The sequence below is a fragment of the Xenia sp. Carnegie-2017 genome, unplaced genomic scaffold (assembly GCF_021976095.1).
Source record: "Xenia sp. Carnegie-2017 unplaced genomic scaffold, XeniaSp_v1 HiC_scaffold_19, whole genome shotgun sequence".
Taxonomy (NCBI): Eukaryota; Metazoa; Cnidaria; class Anthozoa; order Malacalcyonacea; family Xeniidae; genus Xenia; species Xenia sp. Carnegie-2017.
The window spans coordinates 10113367-10135058 of record NW_025813481.1 but is presented as its reverse complement, the minus strand read 5'-3'; the positions used below and the strand labels follow the sequence as shown (position 1 = coordinate 10135058).

The 21692-nt window shown below is 35.5% G+C and overlaps 1 protein-coding gene and 1 long non-coding RNA gene across 5 annotated transcripts; one reads left to right on the top strand and one right to left on the bottom strand.

The window, feature by feature from the left end:
* Positions 1-160: 160 nt before the first annotated feature.
* LOC124438676 (peroxisomal membrane protein PMP34-like) lies at positions 161-21046 on the bottom strand. 4 transcript variants are annotated; one of them, XM_046988868.1, is made up of 9 exons: positions 20595-21042; positions 19235-19295; positions 19073-19139; positions 18701-18855; positions 16819-16944; positions 16005-16150; positions 10169-10264; positions 1566-1630; positions 161-662 (listed from the first exon to the last, which is right to left on the bottom strand). In XM_046988868.1, exons 1-9 carry the CDS (start codon positions 20721-20723, stop codon positions 515-517), a joined length of 993 nt encoding a protein of 330 aa, XP_046844824.1. In that variant the 5' UTR covers positions 20724-21042; the 3' UTR covers positions 161-514. The 4 variants fall into 4 exon arrangements, 3 of the variants coding, with proteins under 3 accessions (XP_046844824.1, XP_046844826.1, XP_046844827.1); XM_046988870.1 differs by having other exon boundaries at positions 161-405; positions 20595-21033; XR_006946153.1 differs by lacking the exons at positions 161-662; positions 1566-1630 and adding exons at positions 2595-2633; positions 2714-2799 and having other exon boundaries at positions 20595-21045.
* Positions 7827-9120, top strand: LOC124438677. Its single transcript, XR_006946154.1, has 3 exons — positions 7827-7977; positions 8058-8124; positions 8957-9120. It is a non-coding gene; the product is annotated as an uncharacterized LOC124438677 (long non-coding RNA).
* Positions 21047-21692: the final 646 nt, after the last annotated feature.

Below are 21692 nucleotides of genomic sequence, written 5' to 3'. Positions count from 1 at the left end.
CACAATAAGCACGAACAACATTGTTTTCTGTTCTTTAACTCTTTAAGTTTATTCATTGTATCCGACATTGCTTGTGGTTCGGATTTGACTTTTTTATTAATTCAGATAGTCGGCACGTGTTCACTTCCTTGGTCTTGAAAGTCTTGAGTAATTATTTGAATTTAGCAAGGTACTCCAGTTTAATATTTTATAGCAACGTCTCACCATATATAATTACATTAATGTTCGTTAGTCAAAATTAATTTTTAAACTATCTTTTTACATACGGAGTAAAAAGCTTAGTATTATCACAAGTATTTCTATTGATTATTAAAATAGATGTACAAAAATTATATATATGATTGTTTCGTTTTAAAAATGAAGTTCAGATCGGCCATTCCAAGAGATTTTGAATGAACATGAAACATCAACATAATAAGACATTTAAATATTAATATTACTAATCATTTTCCCGAGTATTTATTCCATTTCGATACGGGCGTGTACTTTCTTGCATGACATAAAACGATAAAAATTAGGTTTTTCTTTGCTTCTGGACGCCAAGCAGTGAAAAGGCAAATGTCAATATGTTTTCGTAGGCAAGAAACATAAAGGCCGCTGTGAGAACAGTTTGTAACAATTTAGCTTCGAGACCTTTGTAAAGACCCTTTACACCACCTTGTCTGCAATAAAATGTTGGAGACTTTAGACTTTGAACGTTCATAAGACTAAAGAATGCATTTATCGTAGTTTCTTACAATCCAAATAATACAGATAAAATATTCAAATAAGCGGAAAAGGTTTTTATGAGAGCACAAGTCCTGGAGATGTGAAAATCAGTGGGGAGGAAACACTGACATGTATAATAAACTGGATGGCTAATCCACGTATATCATATACAACGATACGCTTATTGCATACGCTTTATAGGTCCAAATTTATAACAGTAAAATCAAAAGAAAATTGAAAAAAAAGTATAGTAAACGATAAAAGGTACGCAAATAAGCCAAATGCACGGTTTCCATTTTCACGCAGGATGCGTTATCCTGTTCGACCATTTTTTCTCTGTTTAGCCTTAAAGTTTAAATTTAGCTGTCCTCAAACTAATAACCCACCAATGGAGATTTAGCCAGCTCACCAGCAAGCTAAATTGAACAGGGTCGTAGCTAGAACGCTAATTAAAGAGGGAGAGTATATATTCATAAATTCAGTTGTGCCTGACTGACTTCTTTAGAAAGCCAAATCACTTTCAAAAGAAGTCAGTCAGGCACAACTGATTATATGAACATACACCCCACTCCACCCCAATTAGCATTCTAGCTACGGCCCAGTCAATGGAGGGAAAATAGGACTATGTGCAATGCCGCACAATGTCTGAGAACGCAAATTTGCCAATACCTATGGAATATCAGCAGTGTCCAATCACAAAGAGGGGGGAGGAGTGACTCATATATAGCAGCTCTTGCATTTTTGGCAACGTAAGTAATAAAACTGTGTACAGACTGGGGTTACATCATTCAAAAACAATGTTTAGCCGGTGTTTTGCTTGCCAACTTTACTTGTGCATTGAACTTCAACATATTCACCTTAATATCTGTGCCATAATAACTACAAAATTTGGTTTTTTTGATTCGTCTTTCCAATAGCCTGTCTGAAATAAAGAGATAAAGTTATATGAGACACAACAAGACAGTTTGAGGGGAAAAGGAACTCGCAATAGTCCAGGTGCTACAAACATAACATGACCCATTTTCCTCAAAAGGTTGGGTGGCATTAATGGTTAGGTACTATAAAGGGGAAAAAAATTTTAACGGTCAGCTGACTCAATCTGGGTTCTTTTAGGCTCCATGCCCTTGCAAATACCTCGAATTCGGACCTTTAATGGACCTCATTAGCCTCATGGCTGTAATTTTGCTGGCAGTTGCAGTTTTACTAGATGAAACAAAATATGCAAAAGCATACCAAAAAATACAGTTCTAATGCATATTCAGACCTCTCGAAAGGACACTGTCTCAAATCAATAATAGATCCCAACAAGTACAAACTTATATCTTTGTACGAACAATCTTTGTGCAATAAAAAAGCAGTTTACAAAAAAGCATATTAAAAATTAAGATTCCTTTGTCACTCAGCCAGATTTTAACACTATTTTAACATATTTCTAAGAATATGATAAGAATGCACCAATCCACGTTTTCGTTATACTTCGTAAATAAGGTGCCATAGAACCGCTGAGCTCAAAATGTGATCGGGGTACAGCTTACGTCTCCCAATATAACTATGTAATTCATATAAGTACAAAAGAGCTGGTACGGTTGAAAAGGTAATTGTTGTGTTGTTTGTAGACGGGACGAAACTTTCTTGTGGGATTACATACCAAACTGATTAATCAAATTCAGAAAAAAACAATGTCAAAATTTCGCAGTAGACAAGAAAATTTGTGTATGATTTTTCTGCCTTGCATAGAAAACAGGGGTAAGTGTGAAAGAAAGAAAATGATGGATAATCGGGCCACCTCAATCAATTCTAATATACATGGACAGTAAACTAAAGCATGCATGCTAAACAACATAATAAACTGTGATACATTGATCTGTCTTCTCTTACAGTTTTCTTTCTGTCAATTGTGAATATGAAGCAAAATTGGCATTTCTCTACAAGAAAATAGAAATATATTATTTCATGGGCGACGGCAATTATATGTTATGACATATTTAAAATTGCCCTAACTTACCATTTCTCTAAACTTTTAATTTTCGGTATCGGTGTCAGCACTGCCAGGACTATTGTTTCCGTTTCTGTTTTCGTCTGAGGTTAATTCTAAACAAATTTAGATGCATATTTTCACATTTCTTTTTTTGGTAGTTTTGTCAAATTTATAGTTATATTCGATACGTTTTTTTAAAGCGGCTTAGAATAAAAAAAACCCAGCTCATTGTAAGCTAGCTCACTGTAGTCGATGAGATCTCCTTCAAATTCATTTTCATTACTCGATACATCTATCAGCTTAGGTGATATTTGACCATCAAACCACTTGACGTTATAATGACCGTCAACAATCTGTCAACCCATTTCCTCTGGTAACTGAGTGGGTGGAGAGGGTGTGGTCGACGTCAACCACAATTCAGCCGCATACTTTGTGCGACAAATCTTTTGATATAGAAGCCAAGAACAAGGTGGCAAAGAACTCCAATCAAATTTTTTGACACAAGTCAAAGCTTTGTCGTTTTCTTTTGGTTCATATTTCAGGAAAAAAGTTCTAGCCTCGTTTTGTCGACAGAGGATAGTATAAAAGAATAATAGTATGACCCCGCTTGATTTAGACAACTGCCTTTTATTTTCAATTTTCTTTGTTTTATATGCACTATTATCACATGATCCTATTTTGCTCATTTATGCTAATTATTATATAACTACTACATCCCTTTCCCTTTTTACATAATTAAACCTAACTATTATTTATTATTTCTTTTTCCTTTTCTGTGGTTTTGTTTGTCTCACTTTGTTGTCAAATTGCTTGGAGAATCCCCACTCTTATATTCAGATATTTTGATACGCAACTTTCTTCCAAACAACACCTCAGCTGGAGAAACCTTTATGGTCGATGTTGTGTCGTCCTGTAATTTCTAAGGAACGTTGGTTATTCCTGTTTCCAATTTTGTCCGTTAGAATTAGCTGTTTTAATCGTTTTCTGTATTGTTTTCATAAAACGTTCAGCCTCTGCATTGGCTCTCGGCCAGTATGGTGTAATTTTTCTATGTTTAAAGCCTAATTCTTAAGAGAACTTGTAAAACTCTTCACTATCAAGAGGAGGGCCATTATCTGATTTAAGTTCCTCTGGAATGCCAAAGTCGACAAAGATTTTGTCTAATTTGTGCATAGTGTTTTTCGCTGTTAGTGTTTTAACGATTTCTACTATTGGAAATCGAGATTACTCATCAATCAATACAAGCAAATATTCACCAGTAGGCATAGGGCCACAAACGTCGATGTCAACTTTTTTCCATGGATTGTTTGGTACATGCACAATGGTTCTCGTTTGTTTTCATTTGTAGCTGCTAGGCAAGGCAAACATTCAGCTAGCTGTTTTTCAGTCAATTTATCAATCCGAGTTAACCACACTTTTTCCCTTAGTAATGCTTTAGTTTTACATATACCTTGATGTCCCTCGTGAGCCAGTTTTATTATCTTGCTTTGCAATGATGTTGGAATTACGTTCTTTGAGCCTCGTAATAGTAATCCGTTTGATGTGACTGTTAGCTAAGTTTTTACCTTTTCGAGGGATTTCAGGTCATCAATATTGCCTTCTATGTGCTCTTTATGTATTGTATACCACTTTTCATTCTGAGTCAACCTCTTTGCTAATCTCCTCCATGTTCATAGCTTTGGGTACTGAATCATCTGCAATAAAATTGACATACTGTTCTGTAAGATCAGGTTTTTAGGACTCAATATCATCAAAGGGATGTCTGGACATGTAATCTGCTGGGTTACTGATTCCTGGACGATACTTGACTTTGAAATTGTACTGTTGTAATCGTAAGTTCCAGAGGTCAATCCTGGCTGGTGGTCTGGAATTTGGATTAATGAAAATCAGGTCTAGAGGCTTATGATCCGTTATCATGTCAAATGTTGACCATATGGAATGGAATGTGACAATGTGGAATTTTTTGCATCACCAGACTATTGCCAACGCTTCATTCTCTGTTTGTAAATAGCGACTTTCTACGTCGGACAAAGCACGACTAGCATAAGCAATTACTTTGACGTCGTTGGTTCCTGGTTGTTTTTGGGGCAGTATTGCACCCTGTCCTTCTGGACCTGCATCAACAACCAATTCTGTCTGTTTTTGAGGATCAAAGTAGGCCATCACTGAATTACCAACAAAGCGACTCTTTATCTCATCCAATGCACGTTGATGTTTACGTTTCAATATCCATCTAGCGCTCTTTATCGTTAGTTCTCGTAATGGTGCACTTATAGATGCATAATTTGGTATAAACCGAGAAACATAGTTTACAAGTCCAAGTAAACTACGTAACTCTGTTGCACTTCTCGGGTTAGGAGCATTTTTGATACTTTCGACTTTCTTTGGGTCTGCTGCAATTCCGTTGCTTGAGAACGTATAGCCATAGAAGTTGATACTTTTCTTGTTATACTCACATTTCTCTTTATTCAGGGTTAAATTGCAATCTTGCAGTCGTTGTAAAACTGCCCGCAAAGCTATGTCATGTTCTGCTTGATCTTTTCCACACACTATGATATCATCTGATATATTTTTTATACATGGTATTCCGCTCAGCACTGTTTGTATGGTGTGTTGAAGCACTTTTGCGGCGCTTGATAACCCAAAGAGGCGTTTATATCGATATAACCCTTTGCGTGTGGAGAAGGTTGTAATATATCTACTTTTTGGATCTAACTCCAGTTTGTGATAACCACTACGCAAATCAAGCTCAGAGAAAACGCAAGCACCATTCAGATCGTGAATAATTTCATTTACTGTAGGAGTTATGTGTCGTTCGCGTTGCACTGCCGTATTTGCTTTTCGCATGTCGATACAGATACGTACTTTTTCAGGGTCTTTTGCTTTGGGAAAGACGACTATAGGACTTACCCATGGTGTTGGGCCAGTTACTTTCTCAATTATGTCTTTTTCTTCTAATTCCTTTATTGCGGTATCGACTTTTTTTGTGTGTGAAATGGTACACGTCTGTGGTGTTGAGCAATAGGTGGAACTGTCTCATCAATATGGATTTTTACTTGGTGATCTTTAAGCTTACCAATCCCATGAAATCTGTCTTCAAATTTCTTTAACAGTTCTTATTAGTTTAGACTGACCCGTTGTTTGTTTTGTCTGGATTGTGTTGACATCGATAATCTTGATTAAATTTAATTTTCGTGTTGTATCATAGCTAAGAAGTGAGCCATTCGCTCGGTCCACAACATAAAACACACTAAAATCGGTTTTATTCTTTGATTTAACAGCAGCTTCATATTTCCTAGGATTTTAAGTGTCTTATTTGAGCCATACTACTTTAGCTTGATGTTTGTGTGTTCAAGTTTAATTGATGGCATTTCTTGTAACAAGGTTCGATACGTTGTTTTGTCTATAATGTTTACGCTCGCATCAGAATCTATCAACATTCTGACTTCAGTCGCTCCAATTATTACGGTCGTTTTGGGCAATCCACTTTGGCTATCTTTGTTCATTGCGTTGATTACTTGGGACTGAACAATGAACGCATACTCTTCATCACTACTCGAGTCAAAGCTGATTGTACACATTTCATCTGATTGTTGTTTGATCACTTCATTCACTTGACGTTGTTTTAAGATAATTTTACAGTACTTTGCAAAGTGGTTTCGTTTGCCACACGCAAGGATTATCTTTAGGATAGGGAAATTTCCCTCCGCAGTTAAAAAAAGTTGTAGTTCTTTTGTTCATACGTCATTCATCCTGCCTTACGCACCGCCCTTCTTTACTTTTGCTTGATCTGTTATTCGCTTGATTCTTGTTGTACCAGACAGATCCTTTTGTTCCCTGGATTTGGACTTTATTGACTATTCTTTGATTTTGTTCTATTCCCAAAGCATGTGTTTCCGATGTCTCCAGAGTCCTGCCAAGATCTAGAAGCTCTTTAAGTGTTAGTTTAGGATTTCGTAACGCCTTCTGCGAAGCCGTGATGAGTTGCTGTTCGTGTGATTTGATTTCTGCGGGGGCGTCGGAAAAGCTGCACGTACCTGTTTTAATCGAGTGTAATACTGATCTAACGTTTCATTAGCATTTTGTTGAGTACGACGAAATATATAGCGTTCGTATTCAACGTTTTGTTGTGGCTTGAGATGTTCTTTTCGTTTAGCTTTTGCCGTGTCGTACTCCTTTGTTTCTCCTGTATTCTCAAGCGTGCGAAAGATTTGGTAGATATCGTTCCCTGCAAAATGAAGTAACATAGGTCGCTTTCTTGTTGCGTCTTTGATGTCCATTGCTGCCAGATAATTTTCAAAACGGTCTAGCCATTCGTCCATCTACTAGTTACAGCTGTAGGATTTTCTCCGACCACAAACGGTGGAATAACAGGCAAGTATGATTGAGCCATCATCTACTTGTCTATCCTGAACATCTTTGTCGCCATTTATAGAAGATTAATAGTATGACCCCTCTTGATTTAGACAACTGATTTTATTTTTAATTTCTTTGTTTTATATACACTATTATCACATGATCCTATTTTATTTATTTATGCTAATTATTATTTAACTATTACAGATAGTTTCTTCATTCCATACATTGCACAAAGAAACATTTCTATTGACAAAATAGTTTCTTTTAGTATTTCCGTGTTTGTTCCCAACGACACAAAGGTCTTGAGTGCATTTTTATCTCCTTCAAGAAGTTTAAATGGACGAATTTTGCCTTTTCGACTAAATGAAGCTGTAATCACACCCAGTGAACGCATGGAGTTCTGGCAAGGCCAACAAAGCGTTTTACCAAGTTCCAGGAAGATCTGATTCATGCTGATGTATCTCAGTATATTCTTTGTATAAACGCGAGTTTCCACTCAAATATTGAATACATCAGGTGGCGCGCTGAAAAAACAATGTTGCTGAATTGTGGTTGTTGTCGACCACACCCTCTCCACCCACTCAGTTACCAGAGGAAATGGGTTGACAGATTCTTGACAGTCATTATAACGTCAAGTGGTTTGATGGTCAAATATCACCTATACTGATAGATGTATCGAGTAATGAAAATAAATTTGAAGGAGATCTCATCGACGATAGTGAGCTGGCCTGCAGTGAACTGTTTTTTTATTCTAAGCCATTTAAAAAAAACGTATCGAATATAACTATAAATTTGACAAAACTACCAAAAAAAGAAATGTGAAAATATGCATCGAAATTTGTTTAGAATTAACCTCAGACGAAAACAGAAACGGAAACAATAGTCCTGGCAGTGCTGACACCGATACCGAAAATTAAAAGTTTAGAGAAATTGTAAGTTAGGGCAATTTTAAATATGTCATAACATATAATTGCCGTCGCCCGTGAAATAATATATTTCTATTTTCTTGTAGAGAAATGCCAATTTTGCTTCATATTCACAATTGACAGAAAGAAAACTGTAAGAGAAGACAGATTGATGTACCACAGTTGTATTATGTTGTTTAGCATGCATGCTTTGGTTTACTGTCTATGTATATTAGAATTGATTGAGGTGGCCCGATTATCCATCATTTTCTTTCTTTCACACTTACCCCTGTTTTCTATGCAAGGCAGAAAAATCATACAGAAATTTTTCTTGTCTACTGCGAAATTTTTGATATTGTTTTTTTTTCTCAATTTGATTAATCAGTTTGGTATGTAATCCCAATACAAAGTTTCGTCCGTCTACAAACAACACAACAATTACCTTGTCAACCGTACCAGCTCTTTTGTACTTTATATGAATTACATAGTTATATTTAGTAAAATAAGTCGGAGACGTAAGCTGTACTCCGTTCATGTTGTCAGCTCAGCGGTTCTTAGGCACTTTCTTTACGAAGTATGACAAAAACGTGGTTGGTACATCCTTATCACACTCTTAGAAATATGTTCAAATAGGGTAATACTCTGGTTGAGTGACAAAGTAATCTTAAATTTTGGTATGCTTTTTTGCAAACTGCTTTTTTATTACACAAAGATTGTTGGTACAAAGATAGAAATTTGTACTTGTTGGGATCTATTAGGGATTTGAGACAATGTCCTTTCGATGGGTCTGCTTTTCCCTATTTTGTTTCATATTGTAAAACTGCAACTGCCAGCAAAATGAGGCTTATGAGGTCCACTAAAGGTCCGAATTCGAGGTATTTGCAAGGGCCTGCACCCTAAAAGAATCCGGATTGAGCCAGCTGACCATTATAATTTTTTTCTCCTTTATAGTACCTAACCATTAATGGCACCCACGCTTTTGAGGAAAATAATGTTATGTTTGTAGCTCCAGAACTACAAGAGTGGGTCTCAAGTGTATTTATACTAATAGCTTGACTTCATTTTCTGGGACAAATGACAACACCTCATTTCAAGTGGTGTAGCCATCCTGCAAATATAATCGTGCTATGTAAATATTTAATTGTTTGCTCACTGTATAAACATTTGATTTCTAAAGAAATGAATAATGAAGATCTGAAATTTACAAAGCAGGACTAAAACTTGACGGCTCGTTTTGCTACTGAATCATTCAAAGCAATAAAAACTTCAGTTTTGGTAAACGGGTATTCACTACCAAGAGTGCAAAGTACAACATAAAACGACCATCATCAGACGACCGTCCTGAGTTAGGAAATAATTATTTTTAAAGTGCCAATGTCAGGGTCGAAAAAATAACTTCAGATAGTTTAATCGAATTTAAGAACATTTGCAACATATTTGATAGGTTGAAAATTTCATCTTAATGGACTTTTTAGGATGTGAGGTTACAGGAGACTGGGGATCCAAGGATAGCGCAAAGTTTAATTTTTCTTATCATGGCAAAAACAATTAGTTTCAAGAAAGCTTAGTATCGAGCCTTGGCGTTTCAAAAAATGCTAAACTGAAATTCATATCGAGAAGTACTCAAAGGCTAAGCAGTTTGTTTTTTTGACGAATAGCTACAACTTGCTCCAAGATTGCGTACAAGGTAGGCGAAAAGTGCCATTTGCAAAATTGCTATTGGGTATTATATAAAACAGCTTGTTGTTTACTATAAAACTGCAGTGCAAGTGTTCAACTTTTTACGTACCGTTTCTAAAGATTGCGTTACGTTATTTGTATGCACACTTACCTAGCGGTTACAGAATAAAGACATTTGGCTCGCCACAACCATACATTCGTCATTCATGCATCACATTCTTTTATTATTACGATGAAGAAAACAACTTATAAACTAGGAGTTACTATCGCAAAGTAATTGCTGCCTGTCGCACAAGGTAGGCGAAAAGTGCCATTTGCAAAATTGCTATTGGGTATTATATAAAACAGCTTGTTGTTTACTATAAAACTGCAGTGCAAGTGTTCAACTTTTTACGTCACATCTAGGGCCGAGTCAGCTACTTCTAGGGTCAAAAATCCCACGAGGATAAAATTCTCGTCCAATCAAATATATTGCAAATGTTCAAAAATGTTATTTCGCAAACACTGATAAACAGGTGGTTTAAGTTAGGTCGCTTACCCTTTGCTTGCACTGTGCAACTTGACATGGGTATGTAAGAATAGTTGCCATGGTCTTAGCAATCGCACCAATCATGAAATATTTCCAAGACGGCAACTGATTTAATAAGAAAAACAAACATTAAAATGCAATTCTCCATTCAAGCATTGAAAGTAAAAGATAAATAAAATGTGTATGCAATTCACATTAAATCATGCTGAAGAAGTTAGAGATCTGATTTACAATTATGAAAACCATGAACGAAAAACCATCGATAATTTAAAAAAATATAGTATAAAACAAATTCCGAAAAAACAAGGCATCTTGAGATTGAAAAATATGAATCAAAACAAGACGAGAAGTGAACTGTAAATTCGACTTTATTTCAAAGTCATCCTCAGACAGAATGATATTTAAAACCATACATACACATATATATTTACAACGCATAAAATAAGTAAACGGAAGTAAGTAATAGAAATTAAATAGTGTGATATTTACAAAGGCAGAGTTGGAAGAAGTGTAGTATTTCAAAAGGATGAATAATCCACTTTGGCGGTTTTATTTGATCAAACACGTGCTCGCTAAGTGAAAAACTCGGACGTCATAACAATTACTAATTTGCTATATGAAATAGAAATAAGTTTCGCTCTCTTGCAAAATAAATTTTAACATTTTTTTATTTCAAAATGTAAGCGCTTAAATGGAAGAAAGGTTACGTGAAGAGAAATTCAAAGCTATGAAACTGCCAGATCTAAAAAATCACCTGCAGAGTAGATGTATAACCGTAAGTAATTATCTGCAGCCGGGACTAGTAGCTACGGTGGCTCACAAGGGCCACCACACAAAATAAAAATATTAATACACACACAAAATAAAAATACACACACAAAATAAAAATACTCACACAAAATAAAATTGCACACACAAAATAAAAATACACACGCAAAATACATTATACACACACAAAATATGATTGCGGGCGCTTGCAGTGTCGGATTGTCGGACTATCATATTATCAGTTTGTAATTGTTGTAAATTGTCATGTTATGTTGTGTAGTGTGTGAATATACCGTATGATAAATTGTAAAATGTTTGTCATATATTACTAGACAAATAGGAAAATATGTATATAGTTATTAAACTGTGGTTTCAGTGGAAATCCTGTACGTAAATTCAAAATACTTAGGAGCACTTTTTCTACCCAATGTGGCATTACGTACAGGATTTCCACTGAAACCACACTTTAATAACTATATACGTATTTTCCTATTTGTCTAGTAATATATGACAAACATTTTACAATTTATCATACGGTATATTCACACACTACACAACATGACATGACAATTTACAACAATTACAAACTGATAATATGACAATCCGACACTGCAAGCGCCCGCAATCATATTTTGTTTTATTTTATTTTGTGTGTGTATTTTATTTTGTGTGTGTATTTTTATTTTGTGTGTTATATTTTGTGTGTATTTTATTTTGTGTATTTTTATTTTGTGTGTGTATAATGTTTTTTTTGTGTGTTTTTTTTGTTTGTGTATTATTTTTGTGTGTATAATGTATTTTGTGTGTGTATTTTTATTTTGTGTGTGTATTAATATTTCTATTTTGTGTGGTGGCCCTTGTGAGCCACCGTAAGTAGCCATTGCATGTGCAGTGGAAAAAAATGAACATTCCATTGATGCCGCAAGTCAGTAAAGCCGAACGTAAGTAAATTTAAGTCGTCGTTTGACCATCCATGACGTTAAGCTGCCGGATCCATTTACGATTAATGTTTCAAATGATTTTAAATTCACCCTCGTTCGGCTTGTTTGACATATTTAATCATCTTATATATCATTCATCGGAATACGACAAGCATGGTCTTGCAGCCTATAAGTCGTTCGAGAACTATCGTTTGTTTTGCAATGGATACGTTGAGTTTTTGCTAACAGCATACAGGTAAGATTCTGGGGTCTATATTTATATAGGCAAGATTAAGCCTACAATAAACGAAATGACTAAAGATGGTAAAGACGTTAACGATTTATGGTTTATATTGGAAGGAAACGGGTCTAATCGCGGCAGTGTGCTTGATGCGTATTGCTGTTGTCTTGGTGGTAGAGATGGTGGATGTAAGCATGTATCATCTGCTTTGTATTCTCTTGATGACCTGCTTTATTCTGAGGAGAGGATAGTGTTACAAGTAAAGAGTGTAAATGGATTCGAAGGTCAAGGCTTGATACAGCACCGTGCAAGCTAGAAGATCCTCAAATAAAATAAGTGGGACTTAAAGATCAAGGAAAGGAAAGAAAAAGAGATGAAGCATACAACCAATACATTGACTACGACTCACGTCCATTTACGGACAGGGGACCCTGTTCACATGAACAACTTGTTAGTGCAGTAAAATCAATGGATGAAATAAAGAAGAAACCACCTATACTATCCATTTTGAAGAAAGAAGTGTATGGCATGGATAAAATTCTGGAAAAAAAGAAAGAATTAGATAAAGAATCATCCAAGCATGGAATAATGGAAAAAAAGATAATGCAACACCCCGAAAGCAATCACCAAGCAAATGCAGATGGCTTCTTAGAAAGTCTCAACTTCTCAAATAAGGAGATCGAGGATATTGCTTCAGTTACTAAGAAACAATTTTAATGCAGTGAATGGTACACCCATAAAAGAGGATTTATAACTGCCTCAAAAGCTAAAAATATTTACACAAAGCAGACTTGCATTGAGAAACATGAGACAGATGTTTCTTCTCTCGTAAAATTGCTAACAGAACAAAAAGATGTCGCAACAATGAGAAAACATTTGGTTGATGATCCTAAAAATCCACTCGAATGGAGACAGAAACATGAACAAAATGCTAGAAAAGCTTACTATAGTGTTCAAGCAAATAAATATAAATAACTTAGTTTAATTTCAAAAGGCTTCATGATTTCAAAAGATACACCTTTTCTTGGTGCTAGTCCTGACAACATTACAAGTTGTAAGTGTATGCCTAAATGCGATAGTGTTGTAGTGGAATATAAATGTCCGTGGACCCACAAATACCGTGATCCCAAAGAGGCATTCCTGCAGCCTGAGATTGGTGGTAGATGGGAAAATGGCAAATTTTTTCTTCAAGAAAAGTCCAGTTATTTTTATCAAATTCAAGTGCTCATGCATATTGCTGGACTGAAAAAGTGTGATTTGGTAGCCTGGACAACGAAAGGAATTTTCTGCCACCAAGTGACATAGGCTCTAGTGTTCTTTGAAAAGATTTGTTTGAAGCTTAAACGATTTGGCATACCAACGTTGGGCCACACATGTTCAAAAAATTCTGCATTTTGAAGAAGGTATCTTCTGAATGTACAAATGGTAAGCATTTAATTTGAGTGTTACCTTGACAAATTTACTTGAAGCGAACATTCTCTTGTCGCAAAGGTGTTTCTCCCCAGGAAAATATAAAAAAAATTACTTTGCTTCCACTTGCGTCTCGTTTTAAGCGATCAGGATACCGCGAATCGCTTTTGCAGGTTCCCCAAGCGCACCTCTTCGTCGTAACCATTGTTATAAAATTACTCCGCCATGTTTGTCCGAGTTTTTCTCTTTAGCAAACACGTGTTTCCACATATATGAAAACCGCCAAAGTCGTGTATTGCAACCACAGACCCGACTGGTGGAATGAGTGTAATTTAAGAGAAGAGTTGTAATTCTTCGCTAGCCTTAAGTCCCGTGTTAAGAAAAGGTTTGTTATGTTTGATGAGAATTCTCACTTAAGTGCTTCAAGAAAAGCAAGAATGTGGTAGTAGTTAGATTTGATAAAGTATTTTATAGTTGTTGAATACAAGGTTTTCTATAGGAGAGGGAGTTCTGGGAGGTGGAAGGAGATCATTGAGTTGCGAGAACTGGTTTTGTAGAGTGGCCAGGAATTGAGCGTTTTCGCACTCAAAGAAATGCGGGACAACTGCATTGAAAAACTCATCTTAGATTGCTGCAACAAAACTGCCTTTTCTTTTAATAACACCATTTGTACCCAAAAAACGGCATTTCTAAGGGTTTGTCCTTAGGACCTGTCCTTGCTAATATAATTTTAACCGAATTTGAAAAATTAATAGTTTCCGATCTACTTAATGATGGCCCAATAAAATTCTCCAACCGTTACGTTGATGACACGCTTGTTTTGATCAAACCCTCCAATATTACCACCGTCTTATCGAAATTTAATAGTTTTGATGCTAATCTCACACTCACAGTTGATACATTTCACGATGGCATAATTCATTTTCTAGATATAAAAATTTCGGTTGCTGGAACTGACATTTACCGAAAAGACACCCACACTGGTCAGTACTCACATTTCTCTAGCTTCGAACATTTTCATCAAAAAATTGCATGGGTAAAACCTCTTTACCACCGTGCCTTCAAAATTTGTAGCAACACTCTTCAACAATCAAATTGAAATAATGAGATCTTACATGTCTTGGAACGGTTATCCTAACAGCGTTAAAAACTTTTTGTTTATAAAACTAAAATCCAAATACAATAATTCTATTCCCATTGATAACCGCTCTTCTATAGATGATAATCTACATAAAATCTGGGTTCGTATTCTTTATCTTGGCATGCGTGAAGATTTCCTCTTAAAGTCCTGTTTTAAGAAAATTCAAAGACATCTTTCTCAACAGGTGAAATTTGTCATTATTTATGACATTAAAAAACGCTCCTATTTTGACTCTAACAAGGACAAACTTCCTTCACTTTCTCGCAGTAATCTTGTACACGAAATAACTTGCCCTGGCTGTGGTAAAACCTACTTCGGCATGACTCTAAGATGCCTGTCTGTACGGCTAAAAGAACATGCAACCAGGCTCACTTCTAGTGCAGTTGGCCAACATTTCTCTGAGTGCGAAAACGCTTAATTCCATCAATGCGACTCTACAAAACCAGTTCTCACAACTTAATGATCTCCCTCCACCTCCCAGAACTCCCTCTACTATAGAAAACCTTGTATTCAACAACTATAAAATACTTCACTCAACCAAATCTAACAACTACCACATTCTTGCTTTTCTTGAAGCACTACTCATCAAACATAACAAACCTTTTCTCAACACGGGACTTAAGGCTAGCAAAGAATTACAACTCTTCCCTTAAATTACGCTCATTCCACCAGTCGGGTCTGTGGTTTCAATTCATCCTTTTGAAATATGACACCGCTTCCAACTCCGCCTTTGTAAATATCACACTATTTAATTTCTATTGCTTGACTTTCGTTACTTAATTCATGCGTTGTAAATATATATGTGTATGTATGGTTTCAAATATCAGTTTGTCTGAGGATGAGTTTGAAATGAACAAAAGGATGAAGTTTTAATTTTTACGTCAAAATCATGGACAGATTTTCATATTTTCCAGAGGGATGGAGCTAAGAATCATAGGGGGTGTGAGCTGATAAAAAGTGACATAAGACAAATACGGTTCTAGATTTTAGTGCCGGTCTGGTAGTGCGACCATCGCAGGTAATATAGAAAGTTGAAAAATTGCGAAGAAAAACTTTAAACTTAGTTCCTTTGTTAAAACTTGGGTGCGTTAAAATACTTCTCACAGTATTGAACAATTTACGTGGTGGGGAAGGTGGGGGTGAAATCTGATATCTTTGGAGTTGCATACCACACAAAAAAACTTCTCTAGCTTCATTAAATTTAACAAATCAAATTTAAAAACGAACCAACAAGTGGATAGGGTGTATAAAAAAAGGTAAAGAGTTGAGAAAACGTCGGCAACTATATTACCGGGCACAGCAAACTACATTCTTTACGCGGATAAGTCTATTGGTTAAGATGTTATAAAAAAAATCAAAGCTCACATCTTTGCCAGCTCCTCGAACATATCTCTTGATTGTTTCATAAACAGTGAATTGAATTGCTGGATTAGACGTGAGCACCAGCGACGCCCTCGTACCACTCCATAGACCGCGCAACCCTTCCGTGCGGTATATTTGGTGAACAGCATCTGAAAAAATGTAGGAAATGTTGTGTTAAAATGCATCTAACGAACTCCGATAATACGGTCACCAACTGCCGAAATAAGATGGCCGTACCATTGTATATTCTACCCCCAAGCCAGAGCATGCATATTTTAAATTTTACACAACTTTTAACTGTTTTTGATGAATTTAAACTAGCAACAATGAAATGGGAGAACATCACAACGCGTTACTCAGGACGTCCTCAAAAGTGACACTAGCTATACGTGTACAAAGAGCAGTCTATAAAAAGTCAAAAACATATACTACAGCATCACTTTTTGGGGGGTATCGTGTATTTCAAATGTGTATTTTATGGGAGTCTGTAATTGGTCTATGATCTATTATACGTCTGTAATCGGTGTATGATTACATAGAAAGAAGGACGTTTCGAATATTACAAAGACATAACTACTAATCGAGTAGTTGAATTCATCTAGAACTGAGTTTCTTAGTTATTGCAGTGGTGTCGCCAGCCATCAAATTTAGTCGCGCAGTGTAAATTTTAGATCAATAACATTATTTATTTCTTTAGCAATGTATAGTTTTTACAGTGAATGTTCGCTGGTCAGTACTAACCGAGATATTTAGCATGACCAAACTTGCGGGCTGGCTACGCTACTGCATTATTGTCTTCCTAATACATTTTAAGTACCTATTAATCCAGTATATTTGTATTGCACTTTTCGACTCAATTCTTCCGATTTCAAGTTTACACCTTGAAGTTTCATTCGCGTATTTGCCACCCATAATGGAGTAGTGATTAACACGTTTATTACACCTAAAATGATAATTTTATTGAAAGTGAGTAAAATAATCGGTGATAAAGCAGTGGCAGACAGTCGGGGACCGGGGAGCATGAGCCCAGAAATAATTTGAAAGACTACATCAAAATCACACTTACAAAACATAAGTATACCTATAGGCAAGCCCCGAGATCTCCCTAGAAATCTAGCACCTTGAGGCCGAGCCCCTCACTAAATACTTCACAAGCAGTCCGCTAATGTGATAAAGCAAATGCTTTTCGTGACGAGATTGTTTAAAAAAGAAAATAACGACTTTTTAATTATGACTTCAACGTAAAAACGTTGACATGAATATAACAGGAACGCTGCCGAAAGATCAGCAACCCCGACTAAAGATTCTTAATTTGATAGCAACTCATCTTTGGAAATGATGGATGACAGGTGAATTTCTTTGACCAAAAACCTATAGCATCAACGTAATTTTTTCATGACTACGATGAAAAGTTTGTTGTTATACCTATTATAATTTAGACATATGAACATAGGCATAGGAACACATTTAAATTTGGGGTGGTAGAGGCTGCTGAAGTCAACGAGTGGTCAACTAGACCTTTTTAAGCTTAAAAATTCTTTAGAGTCGAGTACTTGAAGCAAGTTATGTCATTTAATCGTACTTCGATACAATATACAAAATGTAAGTATGGCAGAATGTAAGTATTACACAAAAACTTATATAATAAACAGAGTGCTTTTCATTGGACAAAACGATACACATGTATTTTTGCACCAAGGCAGCACAAATGCATGTCTCAACTCTCTGTAGTTTGAAAAAGGGGCCTACGTCATTGACACTCGTAAATGTGTAAAAAAATATTGATGAACTTCATTAAACATTAGGCAAGAGTACAAGACAGTCGTGTTCGTGATGTTGCAAGTCGTGCTAATTCAAGTGATAGCAATCACATTTGATCTTAGAATAGGTTTTACTCTTTTACGGTCTTCACTAAATAAATCTGACAGAATTTTTATGTGCAGTTATCCTTGTTAAGTAAATTTCTAATTCGTTCATAGAATTCGTGTAATCTGTGCGTCATGCGTGATCAGTAGGTTATATACTGCAAATTTTGGCTTCATCAAAACAATCTGAATATAGCGTTCCAGTTGTACTCATTTCAACGCGTAAAACTAATTAAAGATGTTCACGAGTACGTCATTGCCAATCTTTGATGTTTTTTTTATTGTTAGTATTCTTTTGTAAATTCTTGTGATTTATTTGTACTAGATTCATTCTTCCACCTCTTATGCACCAATGGTTGACTTAAAAAACCTCCAGATCTTTTCCAAAATCTCCAGGTTTCTTAAAATGTTTTACTGCCTCCACATATTAGCTAGCCTAAGATAGACAAGTCTATAAATGGAAACAACGTTCTGACCAGAACTGTAACCCTAACAGAGTTTTTGAAATTTGCGACTTTGTAAGAAAATATGATTGAACATCTAAAGATCAATCAATTGTAAAATAAAATTAAGTGGGCAAGCTCTCAACAATGCCCACCCTATCTTGTAAAGGATAGGACGGTAAGAATATTCATACATACATGTTATAATCAATAATTATAAAAACACTTGATTTTGAAGAAACATAACACTGAAAAATATACATGCATGAATACATGTTTGAATACACACAAACAATTCAAAAAGACAATAACATTTCATTCATATCAAAATCAATATTTCCAAATGAAGCAGTATAGTTCCTAAAATTATGAAGACCTCATACCATCTTACCTGCTAGAAATCCACATAATAAGTCAACAACAACTGTCTCAGGGGAACGTTTTGTCACATATGCAGCTTTCAGTCCATTGAATGTATAAAAATACACAAAGTTTGAGCAGTAAAGACTGGAGAGAACTGGCAATAAGCCACGATACAATGAAGATCTGTGAAAGCAAAGAATCCAACTAAATATTATGCATTGATTTTTATCATTTCTACACATCCAACTGTTGATTGACAGGTCACACAGACCTTGTTTCTTGCAAGCTCTGCTTTCAATAACCTTTTCAAACCATAAGTGTTTGCTCACAAGCAGTAGAGACAGTTACTTTATGCTTTTCAGGGCAATACAGAAAGAACAAGTTAGCAGATAATACATACAAGCCCTCCTCATGAACAATTTCATAGATAACTTTCCATGTTGTTTTTGCCTTCCGCTCATCATCAACTAAATCAAAATGCATACAAAATATGTGGACAGAGTAAAATGCTCTTGACTTTATATCTTAAATAAACGTAAACATAATATGTTCAAGCACTTACTTTGTAATCTGGTTTTTGCAGTGTCAAGTGGAAAGAAAATTGACAATGAGCTTATGCCTCCCTGAAAAAGAATTTTAAAGAGCATTGATTATGGAAAAAATCACTTGCATCAGATTAGAACTAAGTTATATAAAAGTTGAAGAAATTCACATTACTTCTGAAACATTATGTGCAATATGGCAGAATAGATAACGTAAGCCTCTTTTATTGCAGGCAATTTGTAAGATGACCATATATTATTGCATATGTTTATAAATTACATCATTATTATTATTTATAAAATACGAGCAATAGAATTTCTGCAGCAATTGGTCTTTAACTATGTTTGTATTGGCCTGTGTAAACTGATTCAAGCTCAACCAATCAAATCAATTAATAAATCAAAGAGAATTTATAAATCAATAATGAATACATGTCAAAATAAATATTAAAACATTTTTGTCTGTTTTGCATTATTGTCCAGTAGGTGCAACCCTAGACCTTTGGTCCTTGGCCTACTGATATGCTCTCAAGTTCTCCATAGGTCTTCTCGGTTTGCATAAGCTAGTGCATACACAGCAAACATCCTTTATTTCTTAAATATTGATGAAAACATGTCATAGCATAATACAAGAAAATGAATACAGTTTTAGAAATTCATCTTGCTGGGTTTGTCTTATAAGGCATTGTAAAGCAATGGCATAGCCTGTTGGATAATTAAGAGGGGAGAGAAGTATTGGCATATGCATGTTTTGCTATTATGGATTGTAACCATTGATGTAGAAAGCATTAATAATTGAAAGGTATTAAATTAATAATGCATGTTATTACCCTCAGAAAACCATTGATTTCAGAGTAACTTTAAATGGTACAACATGAATACATGAATATTGCCCCCCTCTCAATTATCAAGCTAAGTATGCCCCTGATTATAACATATATGGATAAATTTAGCCCCCTTTTAACTATAAAGCTGTTTATGGCACTGATTAAAAAAGCATGTATTCTCCACAGTTTCAGAGACATATGTCACATATGTTTATAAGTTTGGTGTTTGAGAAATGCATGTCAGGTGAAATTAATTTTAAAAGGGAAAAGTAACAACTCAAAGAGAGATTTTTTAGCATCCATTCCAGAATCCTTTAGTAATTGGAGCAACTAAGTTCCCCAACAATGGATCATATAATAATTTGAAACATGTGGGTTAATTAAATCCAATCATCATACCCCACTAAATTTTTCATTGACTAAGGATATTATCATCTCTCCAGGTTTATACGTATCAAGAGATCACAACAATTAGAATCGATCGATGAAATCAATTGATAAAAAATTGGCTTTTACGAAACTCATTCGTTTCCCTGGATTTACTTGTACTCACCAAGGCACCGGCTAAAGCGTGAACAAGATTTTTCTGAGAGAAGAGCTGGCGAAGAAACAGTGGAACTTCGCCAAACAGAAGAAAGGCACGAAGTTTTCCAACACTCACAGGTTTCGAGACGACCGTCATGACTATGGTAATAAAAATCGGACCAAAAACCGGTCCCGTGAGGAAGAAAACGCAAGACTTTCCAAAGGCCACAATGTCATGGGATATGGGTCAAATATGGGTCGCCGATTGAAAGTTTCAATTATACCAACAAAATGTCAATTGTAAAGAAAATTCCTTCTTGAATTTCTTCTCATACTATTGGTTTGGAATAATCAAAAGCGGTCAAATTCCCAAATGTACACAGTGTCCTTTCACCACTGTGAATTTAGCAACACATTAAACACCACCAGGGTTGTTAGGCTCCAGCGCTCGTTTGTAGCCAAATATGGTTTGAAAAGTGGCCAAATGGCAACAAAAGAGGCCAAACTTGTTTTCTGAGCTTGCACTGTTTATGGCATGCGGTTTTAATAAGTTTTTCTAATTGCTTCTTATAGTCTATATGGATTTATCATAAATATATACCATACATTGCAAATCTAGCGATGCCAACGCCTAATGTTCACATCAAAGGACATATAGGAAGAGGTGAATACAGAACGTAAGACTGAAAATTTATTCGCTGTTGCAAAAATAGAAGGTGCTTGTTGACGAAATGAAGAGAAAAAATGAACTACACGTCCAAAAATTTCTTGATAAGCATTACAAGCTTAAAAAGGCCATGTCAAAAATACAAAGTGAATAAACTATTTTATCTGTCTTTCTATAAGATCTCGACGTGCATAGTTGTCATTTTTACTGCTCTCCATATATACAGATTTATATAAATATTTATGCATAGTTCTTATAATGTTTATTCTACTCACATTCATACATGTGTTTAGTGGCAAACAGCTCAAGCATTCGCTTAGTTACCTTAAAGTTAATGCAGCAGTTCCCGGCAAAGTGTAGGCTGGAACGAATACGAATAATGGCATTTAGCAGTTCTAAGCTCATCCTATTGCGTTGTTTGGTCTTCACTGATGTCACCAAGGAAAAGGTTCTTTCAAC

Bases quoted from the DNA above. Each gene is read 5' to 3' on its own strand.
- LOC124438676 (XM_046988868.1), bottom strand. From the start codon at position 20,723: ATGACGGTCGTCTCGAAACCTGTGAGTGTTGGAAAACTTCGTGCCTTT. The intron at 16,945-18,700 runs GTAAGATGGTAT...TTATCATTTTAG, and splicing joins ATTATGTGGATTTCTAGCAG to GTGTAATAAACGTGTTAATC. The intron at 663-1,565 runs GTGAATATGTTG...ATTTTATTGCAG, and splicing joins ATTATGGCACAGATATTAAG to ACAAGGTGGTGTAAAGGGTC.